Here is a 21539-nt window from a genome sequence, read left to right on the forward strand (position 1 = left end):
GCATCCCCTCTGGTAGTGCTGTCTATTAGCTGGCTTAAGAAGTTATCCTCCATGCATTTCAGAAGTCTCCTGGATTGCCTACAGCTCGCTGTGCTACTTTCCCAGCAGATGTCAGAGTGGTTGAAACCCCCCAGCAGGACAAGAACCTGTGATTGCGATGTCTTCTGTAGCTGGAGCAAAAAGGCTTTGTCAATAGGCTTCTCCTGATTGAGCGGCCTGTAGTAAACTCCAACCACAGGGTTCCCTTTTTCAGCTCTGTCTCTATTTCTCACTTATAAGCTTTCAACCTTCTCATGGCTGTTCTTCAGAGACAGCTCTTCATAATCTATCCATTTCTTGACAAAAGGGGAAACCCCTCCACCCCTCTTTTTATCTCTGTCCTTTCTGAACAGTCTGTAGCCATCAATAACCACACTCCAGTCATGGGATTTGTCCCACCAAGTTTCAGTAATGACAACAAGGTTGTAGCTTTGTAGCAGCATGGAGACTTCCAACTCCTGTTTGTTGCCCATGCTGCGTGCATTGGTGTAAAGGCATCTCAGCTGGGCTGTCAGTATATCACCTTTTTTATAGGAACACCTCTCCTCTGAGGTGTTTCTCTAGTGACTTCTATTACCTCAGGAGCCCCTGGCTCATCTCTGTAAGTCTTCAGGTGTGCTTCAGTGTGGCTAGCACATCTCAGTCACTGGCTGAAGGCCCTCGCTACCACTCCATCCCTCTAATCTTGATGTGTTGTCCCACCGTCATGTCTGGTTTAAAGCTCTATATCAATGAGTGCTACTAGTTCCTGAGCAAAGACCCTCTTTCTCTTTTGAAAAAGGGGAATCCCATCTGATTCCAGCATGCCTTGTGTCATGTAGGCCATTCCATTATACAAACACGTGAAATTGTGGCAGTGACACCAGCCATAGAGCCATGTATTAGACTGGGTTCATCTGTTTCTTCCAACGTCTCTGCCCACAACTGGGAGGATAGAGGAGAAAATAACCTGTGCTCCATATTCCCTTACCAGCTATCCCAAGGCTCTGAAGTCTCTTTTGATCGCCCTTGGATTACATATTGTGATTTCATCACCACCCATGTGGAAGACCAATAATGGGTAGTATTCTGAGGGCTGTACCAGGCTAGAGAACTTTCCCAGTCATGTCTTTAACCCAGGCCCCAGGGAGGCAGCACACTTCCTTAAGAGGAGGATCCATCTAGCATATTGTACCCTCTGTTCACCTTAGAAGGCAACTGCCTACAGCTGCAACCTGTCTTTTCCTCATGGAGGTGGTTGTTATACAGAGGGTAGGCCTTTCTGATTCTGGCAACACCTCTGGCATAGATGGACCTCTATCCTCATCATACTTTGACTGACCTTCTACATCTTTGTACCTATTGTACAGAGGCACCTGGGAGGGTGAGGTGGGCAAGGAGGGGATTCACCTGCTGCCCCGAGCGAGGACTTGCCTCCATTCACCCCTTTTCTTTGAGCTACTGCCTTCTACCTGCCCAAAGGGAAAAATATAGGACCTCCTTGATATTTTTTTTCTGGTGGCTCTTCCTGTCGCAGGGAGGGCCAAGCCGTGGTTCCATGTTTTTAAACTTGTGAATATATTGTGGTTTGTGGAGATCTGTGGTGGGTTTTTTCCTTCGTATTTTACAGGAATGCAGTCTGATATAGTAATTATGAAAGACTAGTGTGCACTGAGCTGCTTTTTGGTAACAAAAATAATTTGGAAGGGGAAAAGTAGTTTAATAGCATGAGATCAACTCCTCTATTATGTCTGAAAAAGACCATTCAGGCTTGTCTTCAGGCCTGAAGTATCTGTAAACATAAATTTAATTTTTTTAATACATATATTGGTATATAATGTATCTGTAAATATATTTTAAATCTACTTAAGTAGAATAGAAGAAAAATCTTTGACTCTGCTAATGATTTTTATTATTCCAGATATATAGTTAAGGAGAAATTTGATGGGTTTTCTTTTTTGAATTTTTAGGATTCCTATTCTTATGTTCGATCTACTGCCCCAGCTGTAGCTTATGACAGCAAACAATATTATCAACAACCAACAGCAACTGCTGCGGCTGTGGCTGCTGCTGCACAGCCTCAGCCTTCAGTGGCTGAGTCATACTACCAGACAGGTAGGTGGCATGAATTAACTCCTGTCGTTATATACAGTCTATATACTATTTTAATAGCTTAAAACATATCTTTGATGATTTCATATTATCAGATTTATTTATTGTTTTGACATGTAATCCCTGTCAATATGTAGAAAAAACTTGATGCATCTAGAACTTGAACATTATTGTGACATTGCCATAAGTAACTATCTTTGAGGTTTGGATTGTTATTAATACACTCAAAACATACTTCTAGGCAAAAATTTTTGCTGAAATAGGTTGAAAAAGTCAGTGTTGGTTTCAGATGCTAACTTGGTTAGAAAGACTTTAAAAAAATTCTTCAGTTAATGTATATAGTTCTTTAATTATCGATATCACAAATGCTACAAAACATAAATCCTATTTACTTTTTTTTTACTACAATTAGAAATAATAGCCAAGTTTAGATGTACTTTGGTTTAGTGTGTACTCCAGTGAAATCATTGAAGGAGAAGGTTGTTTAAAAAAATGGCAGCACAGTTAAAAATACATAAATAAATCTGAGGCTTGCTAGTGTGAACTTCGATGTGATTAATCATTGTGAGATATATGGTAGCTGAAGCATAACCATTACTGTAAAAAAACCAAACAATACCCAATCAAAAAAAGGCAAAACCCAACCAAACTAAAACAAAACCCACTTGTTAATGTGTTTATTCCCTAGCATATCATTAAGTATCGCTTAATATGCTTTGCATTTCATTCAGCTAAAGCATATCAATGTTTGTACATTTCTATTTTCTATCCTAATTAGCTCCAAAAGCAGGATATAGCCAAGGGGCAACTCAGTATACCCAAGCCCAGCAAACACGACAAGTGACAGCTATAAAACCTGCAACCCCAAGTCCAGCAACAACTACATTTTCTATATATCCAGTATCTTCTACTGTGCAGCCAGTAGCAGCTGCAGCTACTGTTGTTCCATCCTATACTCAAAGTGCAACATACAGTACAACAGCGGTTACTTACTCTGGTAAGAATTTTGCATATTATATTGCTGGGATCTTTGCATTTGTTACAGGAGAGGATTTAAATACTCAGCATTTTAGCAGTTTATGTTCAATTACTTCATAGTCTATAGAGAAATATCAGCCAGTTAAATCATAATAATGGTAAAATATTTTTATGTATCTCTAAAAGAGGTTTGATGCTTGTATGTACCTATTTTGTTCCATGTAAGAATATACAGAGTGTTGGCATTACTACATGCACAAATATTTTGTGATTTACTGTGAAGTTTGGAGAGAAAAGATGGGGGATAGAAAAAATATGGAAATACAAATATAATCTTGGGAAATTTGGAGCATGCTGCCATCAAGCAGCAATTACAGAGACAAGGAGAAGCAGTCAAATATAAATTTTTTAAGTTTGGGTTGTCTTGACCCAAGATGGGAGGAGAATGGGTGCTACAAAGAAAAACTTTCCTTCAAACATTAGAAATCCAAAAAGTAGTTAAAGGTGAGAAGATGTTAATTTTATGGCCAGATGGTAATCAACTGGCATGTTATAGCTACCTTGAACTATTTGTTTTAGTTTGTTTTCAGTTTAAAAAGGGATTGTAAGACTTCATCGAAACAGAGCTTGATTAGAGGATTAAAATAGTTGAATGAGTAGATCTATAAAGTTTATGGGAAAACTGGCTCAAAAGGTATGAAAGCCCAGTTTCCTTCATTTACTGAAGTTTGATACTAGAAATCAAGGAGTGTCTAGACAGGGTGTGCTGCAACTCATTTGAAATAGAACAGCTAATGCTATTACATTCTAACTTTTATCTTCTTTTATTTTTTTTTCCCTTAGTCTACATAATATCTGTCCTTTTCTGTTTGGAACTTGAACAGTTAATCTGGCTCTGGAAGACTGCTTATTTCAAGTGACCTTTGATAAATCTTTTATTAAAATTCTTGTTGCATCATACTCAGTCTTACCAGATGTACCAGGAAATTTCACATATTCTTTAGGGATGCTTTGATATATTTAACAGAACAGTGTGTCTGCAAAGTTTTGTCTAAAATTAAATAGACTCCCGATACAAATGGAATGCTATGTATTTGTGTACTGTGAAACATCAAGAAAAATTCAGACTGCCTGACAAGATCTCAATAACTCTTTTATATCATACTCTATTATGCAATATGCTTGGAATTAGTGTATTATGTAATTTAACATGATGTACAGTGATGTAACATTTATTTTATTTTAATCTTTGAGGTACCTCTTATTCTGGCTATGAAGCTGCAGTATATTCAGCTGCATCATCGTATTACCAGCAGCAGCAGCAGCAGAAACAGGCAGCGGCAGCAGCTGCTGCTGCTGCAACAGCTGCTTGGACAGGGCCCACCTTTACTAAAAAGATACCATTCCAAAATAAGCAACTGAAACCAAAGCAACCTCCCAAACCACCCCAGATCCACTACTGTGATGTTTGCAAGATCAGCTGTGCTGGACCACAGGTACCTGTATTATGTAATATCCTGCTATATGCTTTAGTCATAATTTTTTTCAGCTAAAAAAATGGCCCCTTTAAGAATATTTGTTAATTTTTAAAGACCTGATTCTATACTTATACTAAATGAATAATTAAATGAAAATGTATGCTATGACAGAAAGAGGCCATATGAGAAGACAAAAAGATGCATCCCCTTAGCTTGGACAGAGAAGCTTCAGCTGTGCTTTGGACTCCAGAAGTATTCTAAACTTTGAATTTTATTTTCTTTTTAACATAGCAAACTTCTTAGAAAATACTTTTTTCAAAACTTTGTGAATGATTGTCACGGTTTGACACTGGCTAGAAGCCAGGCACCCACAAAAACCATTCACTCATTCTCCTCTGCTATAGTTGAGCAGAGGAGGGGGAAAGAAAAACTAAAAGGATCGCAGGGTGAGATAAGAATTAGGAGAAAACATTCTAAGGGCAAAACAGGCTCAAAACTTAAAAGGTATAAAGAAAAAATTATTAACAGAAATAAAAGAGGATAATGAGAACTAAAATAAACCTTTAGAACACCTTTCCCCCTCCCCTCCCCCCCTTTCCTTCCCACCAACAGTGCAGGGAGACAAAACATGGGGTTTTTAGTCAGTTTGTCATTTCTAAAAATATTTCTTCAGTTCGCTTAGGGAGAGGAGTGCTGTGCCATGGGGTCCTTCCCACAGGAGACAGTTCTCTGTGAACTTCTCCAACATGGTTCTAATTTTCATAAGTAGCAGTCCTTCCCAACCTGCTGCAACATGAGTCCTTCCCACAGGCAAAAAGTCTTCCCACAACTGTTTGCATGGGTCATTTAGTTCATGGGATATAGTCTTTTAAGGATGAGCTGTTCTAGTTTGGAAGCAAGGGTCCTCTTCCTCTATTCCTGGAAGCAAGGGTCCTCTCTCTATGTTCAGGTTTGTCACTAAATTACAGCTTTTCAGCATCCACACGCTCCAGCATATCTTTTCTCACAGGCTGCGAGTAGACTTCTACATATCCCCCATGCACTTCATGAATTACAGGGAAAAAACCCTGTTTGTTGTATTATAGTCCTCACCATGGCTTGCAGAAGAATCTCACCTCCAATGCCCGGAGCACCTCCTCCTCCTCCCTCATTTTTCACCGACCATAGTGTCACCATGTTGTTCTCCTCATGTGTCTTCACCTTTTCCTTTTCTTTGACTTGGGAGAAAATTGGTGTCCATAGGTTCATTTGTTCTCAAGTTCTATCAATTGAAAAGTTTTTATAGAGTTCCGCAGCGCTGAAAGGTTGAGCCCGTCTAGGCTCCACATTGGAGAATTGCTTGCTATGCCTTTCACTGTTGGTCACGTGGTCCCCGCTAGCATCGCATGAGCTGCTCTGGCTGCCAGTTCCAGTCAGCGCCTGTCCTCATGTGGGGGGCCGAAAAGGAAAAGCTGCTGCTGCTTCTGCCCTCCTGTTTGCAGCATGGCTGGGCTAAAAGTGTCTAAGCAAGTAAAGTTCATTGTGAGCCATGCTGAGATGGCAGCTGCTGCGTGGCACCACCCCAGCTGCACTGATCCCGGCCATGCGGCCATTCCCGGCGCCAGGATGGCGGCAGCCGCCCTCGGCCGCATGAGCGCTCTGGGCACTGGCCACATGGCCACATGGTCTCGGCCCCGTGGCTGCTTGCGGCGCTGGGATGGTGCCCCAGCAGCACGGCCTCAGTGGCCACGCCAAAAAGAGTCCCAGTCACACCAGGAAGGGGCCTGGCGGCCCCCTCACCACCCCTCTGAGGGGAGGAAGAAAGAGAGCTTGCACATGTTTTTTTGTTTTTAAATATGTCATCACAGAGGCGTTACTAACTTCTATAATTGGGCCAGCCAATATGTCCATTGTCAGAGTCTTCAGGGATTTGCTCTACTGGACATCGAAGTTTTGAGGAGCTTCTCTCTCAGAAGCAGCCTCTGTGGGTTCCTCTGCCCCCACTGAAAGCCATATTGTGTTAAACGAATGCAATGGTAGTCCTGAAAATGTATTCATTTTATTCCAGCATCCCAGTTTATTTTCAAAGGGGATACAAGTGCATAAAAAGTAGATATTGATTAATGAAATGCTTGTGTGTATGTTTGGCAAAACAGTTCTCACTCTTTAGGTAAATTAGTCATTATTTTCCACCCTGTCTGCTCCATAGATTGCCAGTGTTAGTATAGGAACAAATAGCAACTTCTGTATTTTATTTTCAGCGTAGCTTTATTTATGCGCTACCTTTTTTTGAATTTGCTTTTTTAGTTATGTGGATACATTTAATAACTGTGGTCTTGCAGTTTGAGGAAAATTAAAAATCAAGAATAATTCAATACAGTGTAGGAAAATGCAACTGAGACAGTTTTCTGATCTTATCAGGCTTTCAATGGTAATATATGTTGACCAGTACTTGACTGAGGAAGTGAGAAGGTAGAGGAGTAAAGACCATTTTGTATTACCCAAGAGTGGAATCCTGGTGGTGAAGAAAATATCTTGGTTTTGGAAGTGGCCTGCTTATGCCTTAAAACATGTCATAGGGAAGCAATGTTCAGTGTAGGAAGTATTTTTCATACAAAACGTGTTTTATGCTATGCTCTATATTACATGTATACACATGAATGATGAACAAACAGTTCAAAACCAGCTGTGTGTGTTTTTTATTTAAACAGACTTATAAAGAACACTTAGAAGGCCAGAAACACAAAAAGAAAGAAGCAGCATTAAAAGCTTCCCAGAACACCAATAACAACAGTACTGCTCGTGGAACTCAGAATCAGTTGCGCTGTGAGCTTTGTGATGTGTCTTGTACAGGAGCAGATGCTTACGCTGCCCATATCCGTGGAGCCAAACATCAGAAAGTAAGAACTTTCTCTCATCTATATTATACAAGTCAGTCATATATTTCTTCCCATAATTTTTCTCATCTTAGGAGAAAATACGCAGAAAGAATATAATTAGAATTTTGTTTAAAGACAGTTCTGCTTTTTGTTTCAAAATTATCTTTAAGCTCACTATTACAAGGGCCTTGTTGGGAGAAAGGGGGAAAACATATTGCCAGAGCATCAAGGAGAAGAGGATATATTGGGAAAGGTATGTAAATTGTAGGAAGAAGGTATAGAGCAAGATGGGGAAAAGTGTCAATGAGGACATGCAGTAGCATGCTTGTGCCCCCTAACACTTTTCAAGACTTGTCTTGACATTCTTATTTGGCACTGTGAAGTGCTCTGTGCTTTGAAATACTGTAAACTGAGTCAGTGCCAAGGAATGAGATTATTATGTATCACTTTTTGGTATTTCTTGCAAAAAAAAAAAAAAGGCATATGGAAACAAGGAACAATGTCCTGTAGTAGATTTTATGAGTATGTTTAAAGAGTTTTGGTAAGCATGCTTTCCCTGTTGTCTGTGTGCAGTTAGGTGAACATTTTAGAATAAAGACTGCGAGCTGCACTGTGAACCCCTGTGACCTGTGTTCTAAATTTGGTCATATGACAAGAAATGGAATAGCGCAGTGTAGAATGCGTGTTTAGATATTACAGTATTGGGGTACAAAAAACAGTGCGTACTTTGGACCTTATTAACATAAGAGATTTGATAAATAAAATGCCTTGGCAAGACCAAACAGAACTTTGAGAATTAAATCAAGATTGCAAGAAGATTAAATCAGACGGATTTACTGGAAAAAGAAAATTACATCAAATTCTGCAAGCAAGAGATATTGTAAAATGCATTAGTTTATTTATGCGATTTTTAACCCAATCATTGTAGTAAAACATTACTAGCCTTCCTAAAATACTATATAAGCATTTGTATCCCACAATAAAATCAGATTCTTTGATCATCTCAAAGTCTTCCCTGTCTCTCTTCATCACCCATATTACAGATTTTCCTCAAAGCTGTGGAATTATTAATGTAAGTAACAAAGTAAGAATATTAAGCTTTTATAGACCTTTGTATCTCAGAACACTACAAAGTGGCATCAGTAATATCATTCCTATTCAAGTAAATAAATCTCATAGCAAATTTAAAATAATTTTCCAAATTTTTTTTTGTTAGTAGAAGAACAAAAATTATCATTTATATAGATTTGCCTAGTGTTTGTTCTTTCATTAATGAAGCTGAGTCATTAAATTTTTGGGTTGTGCCCAATAACTCCATAGGTATATGGAGTACGATAATATATTATCTTTGTATATTTGGATGTCCTTTTCTCTTCCTCATAGATAGTTGCTAACTAATACTAAGGTTGTCATCAGTGTAAAAATGAAATCTCAAAGGACTCTTTCTTTGGTACACCGAAGAATCTTGTGCATTCTAGTGGGAAAAAAGTAATCTGGAAGAGTTTCTTGAACTTAAATTTGTAATATTACGTGACATTAATATGTCTGTATTCTGATGAGGAACATGCTTAAAATAAGAATAAAAAACTAAGAAGTGTATGTATACACTTGTGTGCATATCATAGAATTATTTAGGGTGTAGAAGCCCTCTAAGATCATTGACTCCAACTGTTAAACTAACACTGCCAAGTCCACCACTAAACCATGTCCCTAAGCACCACATCTACATGTCTTTCATGACTTTTAAATCCCTCCAGGGATGGTAGCTCAGCCACTTCCCTGGGTAGCCTCTTCCAATGCTTGACAACCCTTTCCTTGAAGAAATTTTTCCTAATATCCAATCTAAACCTCCCCCGGCACAACTCGAGGCCATTTCCTCCTGTCCTAGTTCTTGCTACATGGGAGAAGAGACCAACACCCACCTGGCTGTAGCCTCCTTTTAGGTAGCTGTAGAGAGTGATAAGGTCTCATCTGAGCCTCCTTTTCTTCCGGCTAAACAGCCCCAGCTCCCTCAGCCGCTCCTCATAGGACTTGTGCTCTAGACCTTTTACCAGTTTTGTTGCCCTTATTTGGATGCACTCTACCACCTCAACATCTGTCTGGTTTTGAGGGACCCAAAACTGAACACAGGATTCAAGGTGTGGCCTCACCAGTGCCAAGTACAAAGGGACAGTCACTTCCCTAGTCCTGCTGACTGCACTATTTCTGTTACAGGCCAGGATGTCATTGGCCATCTTGACCACCTGGGCACATGCTGGCTCATGTTCAGCTGGCTGTTGGCCAACACTCCTTGGTCCTATTCCATCTTTCCACCTGCTCTTCCCCAAGCCTGTAGCGCTGCAGGGGGTTGTTGTGACCCAAGTGCAGGATCTGGTATTTCACCTTGTTGAACCTGATTGTGTACATGTATTTGCATTAAAGACATAGCTAGCAGATTTGCATTTTTTTTACTGCTACTTTCAAACCCAGTCTCCAGGTTTCATTCTGCATGTTTTGTTCTTATGGACTACATGTATTGCTTTTTCAGGTGATGGTTAGCTGTCACCAAAAAGAAGTATTATTCTATCTCAAGTGTGTTGTAAAAAGGCCTCTGCTTATTACTTCTAAGAATAAGCACATACCTCTTAACTTTCAAGGAGATAAAGAGCTCTGAAATATGCCTTTTGCATCCTCCTTAACTCTTTCTGCAGATGTGCTTTAACAAAAAGAAAAGAAAGCCTTTGTCCAAGGAATATCTTCCATTTTGCTAGGTAACCTGGAAAGTCTATAAATATTCTTAAAATGTAGTGATGAAAAGAGAGAGTGTTGAATCTGAATTAAATAACTTATTTACAAATATTATTTGGAACTAAAATAACTAAAATAGTTCAACGTACTACAGTTTTTGGAGGGAGAATAAAAAGCAACCAGGCAACAAAATAGTCGCGTTGGAAACATTTTGCCCAAACTGTTTTGTGAGTTTTACTGGCTTGTGAATTTATTGACTTTCTGTTCTCATCTACACAGCTTTTGGAGTAAATGTCTGAATTTCTAGGGGAAATAAGCAACCTGAGATAAATATTAACCATTTCCTCATTACAGACGATAAGAACTTTTGCATGTCCCTTTCTTTTCCTCCTGAGATTGCTTTTAGTAAAGAGGCAATCACTTTGAAATAAAATAAAAAATATCAATATCACTGGTGATATTGATGTTTCTGTTAAAGCTTCAATAACCTATAACTAGTTCAATTTTTTATAGCAACCCCAGGGAGATAATATTATTAATTTCTTGTTATTTTTATAGGTAGTAAAGTTGCATACAAAACTTGGCAAACCTATTCCATCAACTGAACCAAATGTGGTTACCCAAGCTGCAACTTCAACATCCACATCTGCTTCTAAACCAACTGCTTCTGCTTCAAATATAGCAACTAGCAGCAGTACTGTGAACTCCTCTGTCGCATCCTCTACAGTGAAAATTCTTACTCCCACGGCAAACGCACCACTTAACATTGTGTCCAACAACAAAACATCTTCAACCGCTGCTAATATAGCTGTAAAGAAAATATCTCCACCAAAAATAAACTTTGTTGGCAAGTACAGAAGTCAGTCTTTATTTTAAACCTAACCTATTCGATAGTTTTAAAAAATATTTTAGTGCAACAAGTACAAATATATTTAATTAACTTCTGCATGAGTAATTCTGTTGTGTTTACGAGAATTATTACTAATGGGGAAAATAAGAATGTGTATCAAAATTTTGCTTCACAGTTTATACTGTTTTCTGCCCTTTTGTCTTCACCTGACCTCTCCTGGAGGCTTCTCCCACCTTCAGAAAAAGCCTCCCACCTTTGGTTTCTTCTGTAGTACCTGCTGGAGTACTGCAGATTATAGTCCAGTTGCTTCTAATCTCAGTTCACAGCCTGGCCTGTTAACACAGCCTGCAGTAGATTGGCAGTTGGTAGCTGGGAAACTGAAACATTATTGTAACACTGGAAATTTAACAGTGGAAACTTATGAAATAAGCATGACAGACATTTAGAGACAGAAAGCAGTTGTTCAATAGTAAGCTAACTTGCTCTCAAAGGAAAGATCTATGCAGTTGCAACACTGAAAGTATGCTGTCTTTTTTAGTCCCTCAAAACCTTTTAATGTTTGTACTTTCTTGGATCTATTTGCAAAAAGAAAACAAATCTGATGACAAAAAATTTAAAATATATTTGCTGAGTTGTTCCCATTCAGTCCTATCTCTTGAAAAAGCATGAAAATTACAATTACAACTATATAAAGCAAAAGATTTCTTGCTAAAATAAAAAACTAGGTTTTTAAATAAGTTTTTGCTTAGCTTTTTAAAAAAAACTTTAATAGTATTTAAAAATGTTTAGTTTAACTAAAATTAAGACTGATAATGCTTTGACCAGAACACTGATACTTGCAAATAAACTCTTCAGTTTGCACATCATGTATAATTCTCATTTTATGAAAGTTAGAGATTTAACTTTTTTGATTTGTAGGTGGTAATAAACTTCAGACAACAGGAAGTAAACTGGAAGAAATGAAATCAGCTGAAAGTGTTAAAGCAACAACTGCTGCTACAATACAAACACAGGAAGTAAAACCAGACACAGCAGCTGAACCAGTGACATCTACGACTCTTGCTGCCTTGCAAAGTGATGTCCAGCCAGTGGGCCATGACTATGTGGAGGAGGTATTGATATGAAAACATGGATTATTTTTTAACTATTATATGGAGAGAGGTTCTAGTCCCTTCATCATCTTTGTGGCCTTTCATTGGACTCTCTCTACTATGTCCATGTCTCTCTTGCACTGGGGAGCCCAGAACTGGACACAAGACTCCAGGTGTGACCTCACCACTGCTGAGTTAGAGAGGAACGATTAGCTCTCTCAACCTGCTAGCAATACTTTGTTGAATGCAGCCTGGGATGCCATTTGCCGCCTTTGTAGCAAGGGCACATTGTTGACTCAAGTTTAACTTAGTGTTCACCAGGACCCCCAGGGCCTTTTCTGTCAATCTGCTTTCCAGTTGGGTGGCCCCCAGCATATATTGGCACATGAGGCTGTTCCTCCCCAGATGCAGGACTTTGTACTTCTCCCTGTTGAACTTCACAAGGTTCCTGTTAGCCCGTTTCTCCAGCCTGTTGAGATCTCTCTGGACAGCAGCTCAACCCTCTGGCATATCAGCCACTGCGTTCAGTTTTGTGTCATAAGCAAACTTGTTGAGGGTGCACTCGGCCCAATCACCAGATCAATAATGAATATGTTAAACAGAATTGGACCCAACATTGAGCCCTGGGATACACTGCTAGCTACTGGCCTTCAACTAAATTTCATTCTACTGATCACCACCCTCTGGGCTTTGCCATTCAGCCAGCTTTTGATCCACCTCACTGTATGTTTATCCAGCCCTTACATGAACAGTTAGTCTATGAGGATATTATGGTGAGACTGTGTCAAAGGCCTTACTGAAGTCCAGGTAGACAACATCAACTGCTCTCCCCTCATCTACCAGGCCAGTCACTTCATTGCAGAAGTTTATCAAGTTGATCAAGCATGACTTTCCCTTGGTGAAGCCATGCTGACTACTGATGATGATTTTCTTGTCCTTAATGTGCCTGGAACTGGTGTCAAGAATTAGGTGCTCCATCACCTTCTCAGGGATTGAGGTGAGGCTAACTGGCCTGTAATTCCCTGGGTCCTTCTTGAAGATAAGAGTGACAAGGCACTGAACCTGCAAAGGCTTGTGCATATGTTTACATTTTTGTACTGTGCATGTTTCTTTTGACCTCAGTGGGGCATTCTTCATGTTGGTGGAATGAGATATGTGGATGAAATATGATGCAAATTTTTCATAGTTTGTAATTATTCGACTCATTATGTTCGGGCTCAAGTTTAAAGCTGTTGAAGAACTTTGTTCCTTACCAAACACCATGGCGTGTCTGTCAGAATTGAAAGTTCTATTTTGCCTTTTTTCAGTTCCTGTGTGAAGTTTTTAGCATGTTTTGAGATGGGTAGACATTATCCAGTGTCACTGAATTTGATTAATTTTTAAATCTGCTTTTGTTAAAAAAAAAAGTAAATGTGTTTTATAACTTTTATTTTCCAGGTAAGAAATGATGAAGGAAAGGTGATCCGCTTTCACTGTAAACTTTGTGAATGCAGTTTTAATGATCCTAATGCCAAAGAGATGCACTTAAAAGGGAGGCGGCACAGACTTCAGTATAAGGTTGGTAAAAATGCTAATACTTTTATCTGGAAGTCTACCAGATGTCAGCTGGCTGATTACATGTTCTTATATTTAAAGACTAGTCAGAAGTAGGTGCTCTGACTAAACAGCATATAAAAAAAGATAGAGAAATATATTTCTGAGGGAGTATAGTCTTTAAAGTTGTAATGCAGACTGAAACTGCATTTTGGTTTGGGTGTTGCTTTAAACATTTTGAACATTGCTTTCAGGCATTTTTTTTCCAACATTAAAATATTGTACAGTGTGTGCAAGCAATAGTAGGTGCTTTGTTGCTTACCGTAAATTTCAAAGGGTCAATGTTTTTGGCAGGATAAACCACATAAACCCCTTATGGAGACATTTGAGAAACAAGTATTTGCAGACATTTTAGTCATGAATGGCGAGACACCTATAGTGATACATGGTGTGCATTTTCATTATTATTAAGATTATATAAAAAGAATTTACTGTGGTCACAGGAGATACAATGGGCCTGCATAATCATGAAAGGGATGAAAGAAGAGGAAAAAATTGCCAGAAAAATGTATTTAGTGTCTTATGATTATGCTCCAGTATGAGGGACCCTTCAGGAACAGGGCATCAGGAAGCACACTGTAGTTAAGATGAAATGGTTTTTTTTCAGTCTGTATTGTAATCATCCTGCTACATAATGAACAGCAAATTACTTAGTATTTCATGTAGCATTTTAATTTTAGATAGTTTTGTTCTCACATAGCTGAAAAAGGAATTCATGCTATATGTAGTACATTGCTGTTTCTTTCCTTTAAAATACCAGACACAGATTTTTCTTCATCTGTTTGTTCAGTGTGGTTCTAAAACTGCATTTTACTCCCCTTGATTTTATCATAGACCAGTAGTGTGTGCTAAACATGTCAGAAGAACTCCATAACCTTGAGATGATAAGAGGCAAACCAACATTTCATTTGTTATTTTTCTGAACTAGAAAAAAGTAAACCCAGATTTACAAGTAGAAGTAAAGCCCAGTATTCGAGCAAGAAAAATTCAAGAAGAGAAGATGAGGAAACAGATGCAGAAAGAAGAATACTGGAGAAGGCGAGAAGAGGAAGAACGCTGGAGGATGGAAATGAGGTAATGAATTCTGTTTTATCAGCAAATGAGAGAAAGTTGCAGTCAGATTATCTAAAACTAACTCTTCTTCTGTAATTACTTATTTTAAATACTTGTTTTGGGAGCTCTATACTGTCTTGTTTTAAATTAAGTTGTCATTATCCCTCAGGGTTTGTTTTGTTTTGTTTTGGGTTCAATCTCTGAGAAATGTAGACTCACTAGAATTATTCACTATGAATTCAGACCTGCTTTCAAAATAACCATTCATTTTAGGTACCCTCTGGAGTTCATTGGTATTTGTTCTTGATTACTAGAAATGAGTTAGTGAGAACATCCAAGAATTTATTTAGAATGTTTGGAAGTATTAACTGCTATATAAAGAGGACATTTTGATGTACTTCAGGCGATATGAAGAGGACATGTACTGGAGGAGAATGGAGGAAGAGCAGCATCACTGGGATGACCGTCGCAGAATACCAGATGGAGGATATCCTCATGGTCCTCCAGGATCTCTAGGCCTGCTGGGAGTTAGACCAGGAATGCCTCCTCAGCCCCAAGGACCAGCCGTGAGTTTCTTAGCTTGAGGGGAAAAAAAGAAAGAAGAAAATGCTTACCAAGAGGCACAGTTAAGAACTATAAATTATTCAGTGCTACTTCAGTTGTCTCCAGCGTTTCTTAATAAAGCATATAGAAAAGTGAAGAAAAAATTAAATACTAATGAAACTCTATAGTTGGACCGCTTTCAAAATAAGCCCACTTATATGACAAAAGGATGCCTTGAAGACAAATATTGTTTCTTCTGAAATACAAGTCACTCTGGATTTGTGTACTACTTCTTATTTAATTGCATTATACTTTTATTTATCTAATTTTGGACAAATGTATGGATAAAAAGTGGTTGGATCATCAGTCCCAGAGGATAATGGTTTAGTGGTGGGCCATACTCTACCTGGAGGTCAGTAAACAAGTGCAGTGCTGCATGTGTTTCCGGGATTTGTCTCATTAGCACCTCATCAATGATCTGAAAGGTGATGGAGTGAGTTCGTGCTCATCAGGTTTGCAGCTGACATGAAACTGAATTGGTTCGAGTAAGGAGAACAGTTGATACCTTTGAGGGTAGGGCTGCTATCCAGCATGACCTAGACAGACTGGAAGAATGGACCAACAGGAACTTTATAGAATTCTGCAAGGACAAATGCCTAATGCTACACTTGGGAGGGCATAACCGCTTGCACTGAAGGGCTGGATAGCAGCCCTGCTGAAAGGCATCTGGGGTTCTTGGCAGATGGTAGTAAGCTGAATGTGAACCAACCATGTGCCCTGGCAGCAAGCAAGGCTAATAGCATCCATGGTGATATTAATAGAAGCATAACCAGTAGATAAAAGGAAGTGATCCACTTGCATGAGACCCAAACTGCAATACTGCATTCAGTTTTGGACTTTCCAGTACAAGACAGATTCTGATAAACTACAGCAGGTGTGGCTACTGGGATCAGGGGTCTGGAGTGTGCCCTGTGAGGAGAGACTTGAGGGATCTGGGCCTGTTCAGGCTGGAGAAGAGAGCTTCAGTGGGATGTAATAGCCTTCTAATACCTGTGCATTATAAAGATAATGGAGCCAGGCTCTTTACAGTGAGAGGGTGAGATATACCAGCTTAAGATGAGACAAAAAAAGTGCAAACTGAATACAGGATTTTTTTTTTCTTTTTTTCTCCACACAGATGTTGTGAAGCTCCCTCTTTGGCAGTTTTCAAGAATCAACTGGATGAAGCTCTGAGCAACATGATATAGTCTTATAGATGACCATGGTTTCCACAGGAGGCTGGACTAGAGGACCTCCTGAGGTCCCTTTCTATTTGAATTTTTCTGTGATTCTATTAAAGCAATCATGGATACTTTATTTTACGGCAGTATGCAAGTATTTCCCAGTTAACAGAAAGACGATAGATATTTATGTTGGGGAGGTACTTTTGATCCTGGGATTTCCCAATTTGTTTTTTTTTAATACATCTCATGTTTTTTACAGATATGATTGATTGTGATCAGTGTAAGTTGTTAAGGATACTTCAGTTCATGTTTCCTTACATCTCAATAATTTGAGGTTTGAATATTCTGTTGTTTAGCCATGTTTGGTTTTTGGTCACACATCACCTGTAAACTTGAAAGTATATAATAGAATTATAGAATAGTTTGGTTTGGAATGGACCTTAAAGGTCATCTAGTTCCAACCCCCTACCATGGGCAGGGACACCTTCCACTAGACCAGGTTGCTCAGAGCCACATCCAACCTGGGCTTGAACACTTCCAGGGATGGCACATTCACAACTTCTCTGGACAACCTGTTCCAGGGCCTCACCACCCTCACAGTAAAATTTATTCCTAATATCTAATGTAAACCTATTCTCTTTCAGTTTAAAGCCCTTGTCCTTTCACTACATGCCCTTGTAAAAAGTTCCTCTCCAGCTCTCTTGTAGGCCCCCTTTAGGTACTGGAAGGTGCTCTAAGATCTCCCTAGAGCCTTCTCTTCTCCAGGCTGAACAGCCCCAGTTTTCTCAGCCTGTCTTCCTAGGAGAGGTGCTCCAGCCCTGTGATCATCTTGGTGGCCTCCTCTGGACTTGCTCCAGTAGGTCCACATCCTTCTTATGTTGGGATTGCCAGAGCTGGATTCAGTACTCCAGGTGGGGCCTCATGAGAGCAGAACAGTCACCTGCCTTTACCTGTTGTGTACCCAAATTTCAGAAATGTGCTTTTTCATCTGTTTAGCCTCTACGCCGCCCTGATTCCTCTGATGACCGCTATGTGATGACCAAACATGCAGCTATATATCCAACAGAGGAGGAACTTCAAGCAGTCCAAAAAATTGTCTCTATTACTGAGCGTGCTTTGAAACTTGTTTCTGACAATATGACTGACCATGAAAAAAGCAAGAGCAAAGAGGGAGATGACAAAAAAGACAGCAGTAAAGACAGGTATTTTTTTTCCTTATTATGTTTTAAGAATTTTATTACTTCTTTCTGAAGCCATTTTATGTTTTTCCTTGTACTGTTATCAGTGCTTTCAGGAATTCTGTTCCCTTCGGATTTTAATATGGCATATGTCACTGTGGCTTCAAGAATATATGGAATACTGCTATTTTATTTAATTTTTCTATCTTCATGTTTAGTTTTATGATTTTTATAGTATTTTAAATGCAGCTTTTAACTATAATTCACAGAGCTTTGAAAGGAGTTTTACGGGTGGGCGTTTTGGCTAAAGGTTTGTTACTCCGTGGAGACCGAAATGTCAATCTTGTTTTGTTATGTGCTGAGAAGCCTTCAAAGATGTTACTTGGTTTTATTGCTGAAAGTCTTCCCAAACAACTTGCAGTAAGTAATATTTAGATTTTTGGATCTGAATTTTGGTAAAAATACTGTAAAAGTCTGTCCTCAAGTCAAATGTCTGTAGGGCTGACTGTGCTGTATTTCATAGCTCAGGTACAGTTTCTTTTCATTTTCTGACTGTGTCTGAATTCAGGGACTATGCTGTGTGTTTTGCTTTCTGTATATTACATCCATACAAGTGTCTAGGTGCTTATGCTAGCAGTGTAGTTTCAATCATCATTTAAGAGATTTCCTTCAACTGGGGAATAGAAATGAGCAGAAGAAAGACTATTATCCAGTTACCAGCAGCGATAGATGTAATTTGTATGGTGTTACAGGAAGCTTGCACTGCCTGAAGGTCAAAGTTCTCCATTAATGCCAGTCTCTTTGTACTTGTCTTGTTTCCAGTTTGTATGTGTCAGTGCTTTGAAGTCACAGAAGTAGTTAACTAAGTCTTGTATGTGTTTTTTTTTTAATTGGCACTTAAAAAAAAGTACATGTAGTCTTAAACCATTCAGCAAAATTCATATAAACCATTTGCTGTATTTCTCCAATAAATGAAAGTACAGAATAAAGTTTTTAGCTTGAGTACTCTCTACTGAACAAAGCCTGTCTAGTATTGCTATAGGATGCTTTTCACAGCATTAGTACTTCAATGCAGTCTGGTAAAATGCTCAACAGAATCCATGGCATGGTAGAAGCATTAGCAGGATCAGAATAATTAGAAAATAATCTTGAGTTTGCTCTTGTTTGAAATAACAGAAGAAAACTTTAAACCTGCACATCTTGGTCTGGCTTTGTGGAGAATTCACTTGTCCCTCTACTTTGTGGAAGAAGGCGATAGAGGTGCCTACAGCTTTTTTTTGGGGGTATTTAGAGTTATTAAATCTAGTCACAAGAAACAATTCTGAGTGACCACCTTGTTACTCTTACTATTTGTTTCCCCCAGTGTTAATCTTGTCCTTTGCTCTCATCAGAGGATGTTGTGATAGCCAAGTATAGAATGTGACTCTCAGTACTCAACTTGTAACTGCAAGCTTGAAGAACCACCTCTGCATCTTGGTGCTTTTTAAAGGCTCCTGTGTTCCAATGAGAAAAACATTCAACTGGAATTTGAAGTGGCACTGAGGCTTTTATTTATCTCAAATGCTGTCAAGGTTCTTGTTATGTAGTTTACTTATTTATATGAATTTCACTTGGTTGTTTTTTTCTCATTTGCACGCTTGGCAGCTGCTGTATGTTTTCATTAATGATTTGGAAACAGTATGCAAGTCCATATATATATGTATTAATTGTGTATACTGTTGTTTCTTTGAATACACAGGTATTTGCTTCATATAATTATATTACGTTTCTGCCTTTCTGTTAAAAACGGCTATGTTGAAATCCATTTTCTTCCCTTTACTTTTCTTGGCCACATGCTAATAGAAGTTTCTTTTTCTTGATATTTAGGTAATAAGTCCCGAGAAATATGATATCAAGTGTGCAGTCCCAGAAGCAGCAATAATTTTAAATTCATGTGTGGAACCCAAAATGCAAGTTACTATCACACTGACATCTCCAGTCATTCGGGAGGAGAACATGAGGGATAGAGGTTGGGAAGTTGTTAAAGATGTTACTTCTATCTATTCTGCTTAAGATAGCATTGAGGCCCTAGAAGGCAACGTGCTGGCATAACTAAAGTACTTGATCAAAACCTTGTTTTTCAACAAGCAGTCTCAGTAGAGAACAATTTCCTATAAAAAATGCTTATACGATGCATTTAATTTTTAAAAATTCTAATTTGAAGTCCAACCTCAGCTTTCTGGAAAAGGTACAAACTTGATTCTTTTTCACCCCTCTTATAACATTATAGGTAAAACTAATTATTTTATAACAAGTGGCTATAAACTGGCTTTCTAATGCTGTCCTGCCCTAAAAGAAATATCACATTTTCAAGTTTTAGCTAGATCAGTATTACCATCATTGACATATTCCAAATAGCAGCACCACCGAAAATGTACTTTTATAATATTTTTGATGGTAACAGTGTTTATAATTTTAAAAGAAGATGTAATTTTTTTTTCCAGCACTCTGAGGTTGCTTTTTGGCCTGGAGTTATTTTTGAATATATTTAAGCTCCTGATATTGCAACCAGTCTTCTATCCAACTGGCAAACTCAGACTAGGAAAATAAGAAATGGCTTTGTCATTTCAGCTGCAGCAGAAAGTGAAATTTGTAAATAAAATTACATTTCTGAAGTTCACAGTTTCTCTGGTGCCAGCAATGTTGCTTTACGGTCTGTTTTGTAATGCTTTCCAAGCTTTAAAAGCTTTTAAGCCAAAAAGCATGATTAATGTTTACAGTACATTGGTTCCTTTTGTTTTTGGGTCAGATAAAACTAACTTTTGTTTCCTTTTAATCCTGTATTTTCATAGTTGAAGAGATCATGGCAAACAGGGTTCTGGTGTTTGACAGTGAACCTACATATAGCAAATCTGAGGCTGTCTTAACACGTCTCCTATGCAGGTTGAAAAAAATTGTATGTATGTATACTTGTGCTCATGTATATATGTATTTATATAAGCCACAGAGACTTTTTAAATTTCATCTCATCATTACATGCCCTCTACATTACTTCAGATTTTTATATTGCATTAGTAAATGTTCTGTAGCTATGACTAATGCATTGTAAGCAAGTTGTGTTAACAAAGTAATCCTACATAATCAGAAAGAAAAATGTCAAGATACATTCTCTAGTTTGGATGACTTCTGAAGTCTTAAAGAGTGCCTTGTACATGATTTTTGAGCTTTACATATTATTCCTAGTTATAAAGTCTTTGTACATATACTGTCACACCTAACCAGTTTACTCGTTTTTTGAAAATCTTAAGTGTAACATGACTTTTAATTTGTCTGTGCCGAATCAGACTTGATGTATTATTTAAGCTCATAAAGAATGCTTTAAAATATTTGATTATTAAAGTACATTAAGCATTAAATTAAATTAACCTTAAACACCATGTTTGCTTATTAACATACTGTGAAAAAGTGCAATACTGATCCTGCCACAATACTAAATTTCCATTTTCTGGCCTAAAATTCTATTATGTAGACTAAAAAGAAAACAAATTTCAAATTATTATGATCAAACCCTAAATTTATGCCACCTAAAGGAAACAAATCTGTACTTTTGTCTGACCCACACTTGAGTTAAAATGAGTTTATTCACTGCTGGAGTGCTGTCTCTAGGCAAGCAAAATCAAGTTAGATTTCTTTTGAAGATGCTGAGCAGTATAAAAAGTTCACTTTTGAAGCTAGAGCAAATAGAAGACTGAATTGCAAATTATTGCACCAAAGGAGGCCTTATTATGAAGACTTCTGCTTTTTTGCTGCAGAGTAATAGTATGTGTTTGGTTTTTTTCTTACTGCAGCTCCTCATGC

General features: G+C 38.3%; 1 protein-coding gene across 1 annotated transcript in view; it reads left to right on the forward strand.

Annotated features, from left to right (window-relative positions):
• LOC129133620 (zinc finger RNA-binding protein-like) overlaps positions 1 to 21539 on the forward strand; it is a 65243-nt gene that overhangs the window by 31025 nt on the left and 12679 nt on the right. The window contains exons 3-14 of the mRNA XM_077193171.1: positions 1989 to 2133; positions 2909 to 3127; positions 4363 to 4604; positions 7277 to 7465; positions 10730 to 11030; positions 11940 to 12133; positions 13550 to 13669; positions 14634 to 14779; positions 15162 to 15324; positions 17521 to 17726; positions 17972 to 18122; positions 19569 to 19710. Of these exons, the coding sequence (XP_077049286.1) occupies positions 1989 to 2133; positions 2909 to 3127; positions 4363 to 4604; positions 7277 to 7465; positions 10730 to 11030; positions 11940 to 12133; positions 13550 to 13669; positions 14634 to 14779; positions 15162 to 15324; positions 17521 to 17726; positions 17972 to 18122; positions 19569 to 19710 (2218 nt within the window). The remainder of the gene's footprint in view (positions 1 to 1988; positions 2134 to 2908; positions 3128 to 4362; positions 4605 to 7276; positions 7466 to 10729; positions 11031 to 11939; positions 12134 to 13549; positions 13670 to 14633; positions 14780 to 15161; positions 15325 to 17520; positions 17727 to 17971; positions 18123 to 19568; positions 19711 to 21539) is intronic.

The sequence above is a fragment of the Agelaius phoeniceus genome, chromosome W (assembly GCF_051311805.1).
Source record: "Agelaius phoeniceus isolate bAgePho1 chromosome W, bAgePho1.hap1, whole genome shotgun sequence".
NCBI classification, from domain to species: Eukaryota; Metazoa; Chordata; class Aves; order Passeriformes; family Icteridae; genus Agelaius; species Agelaius phoeniceus.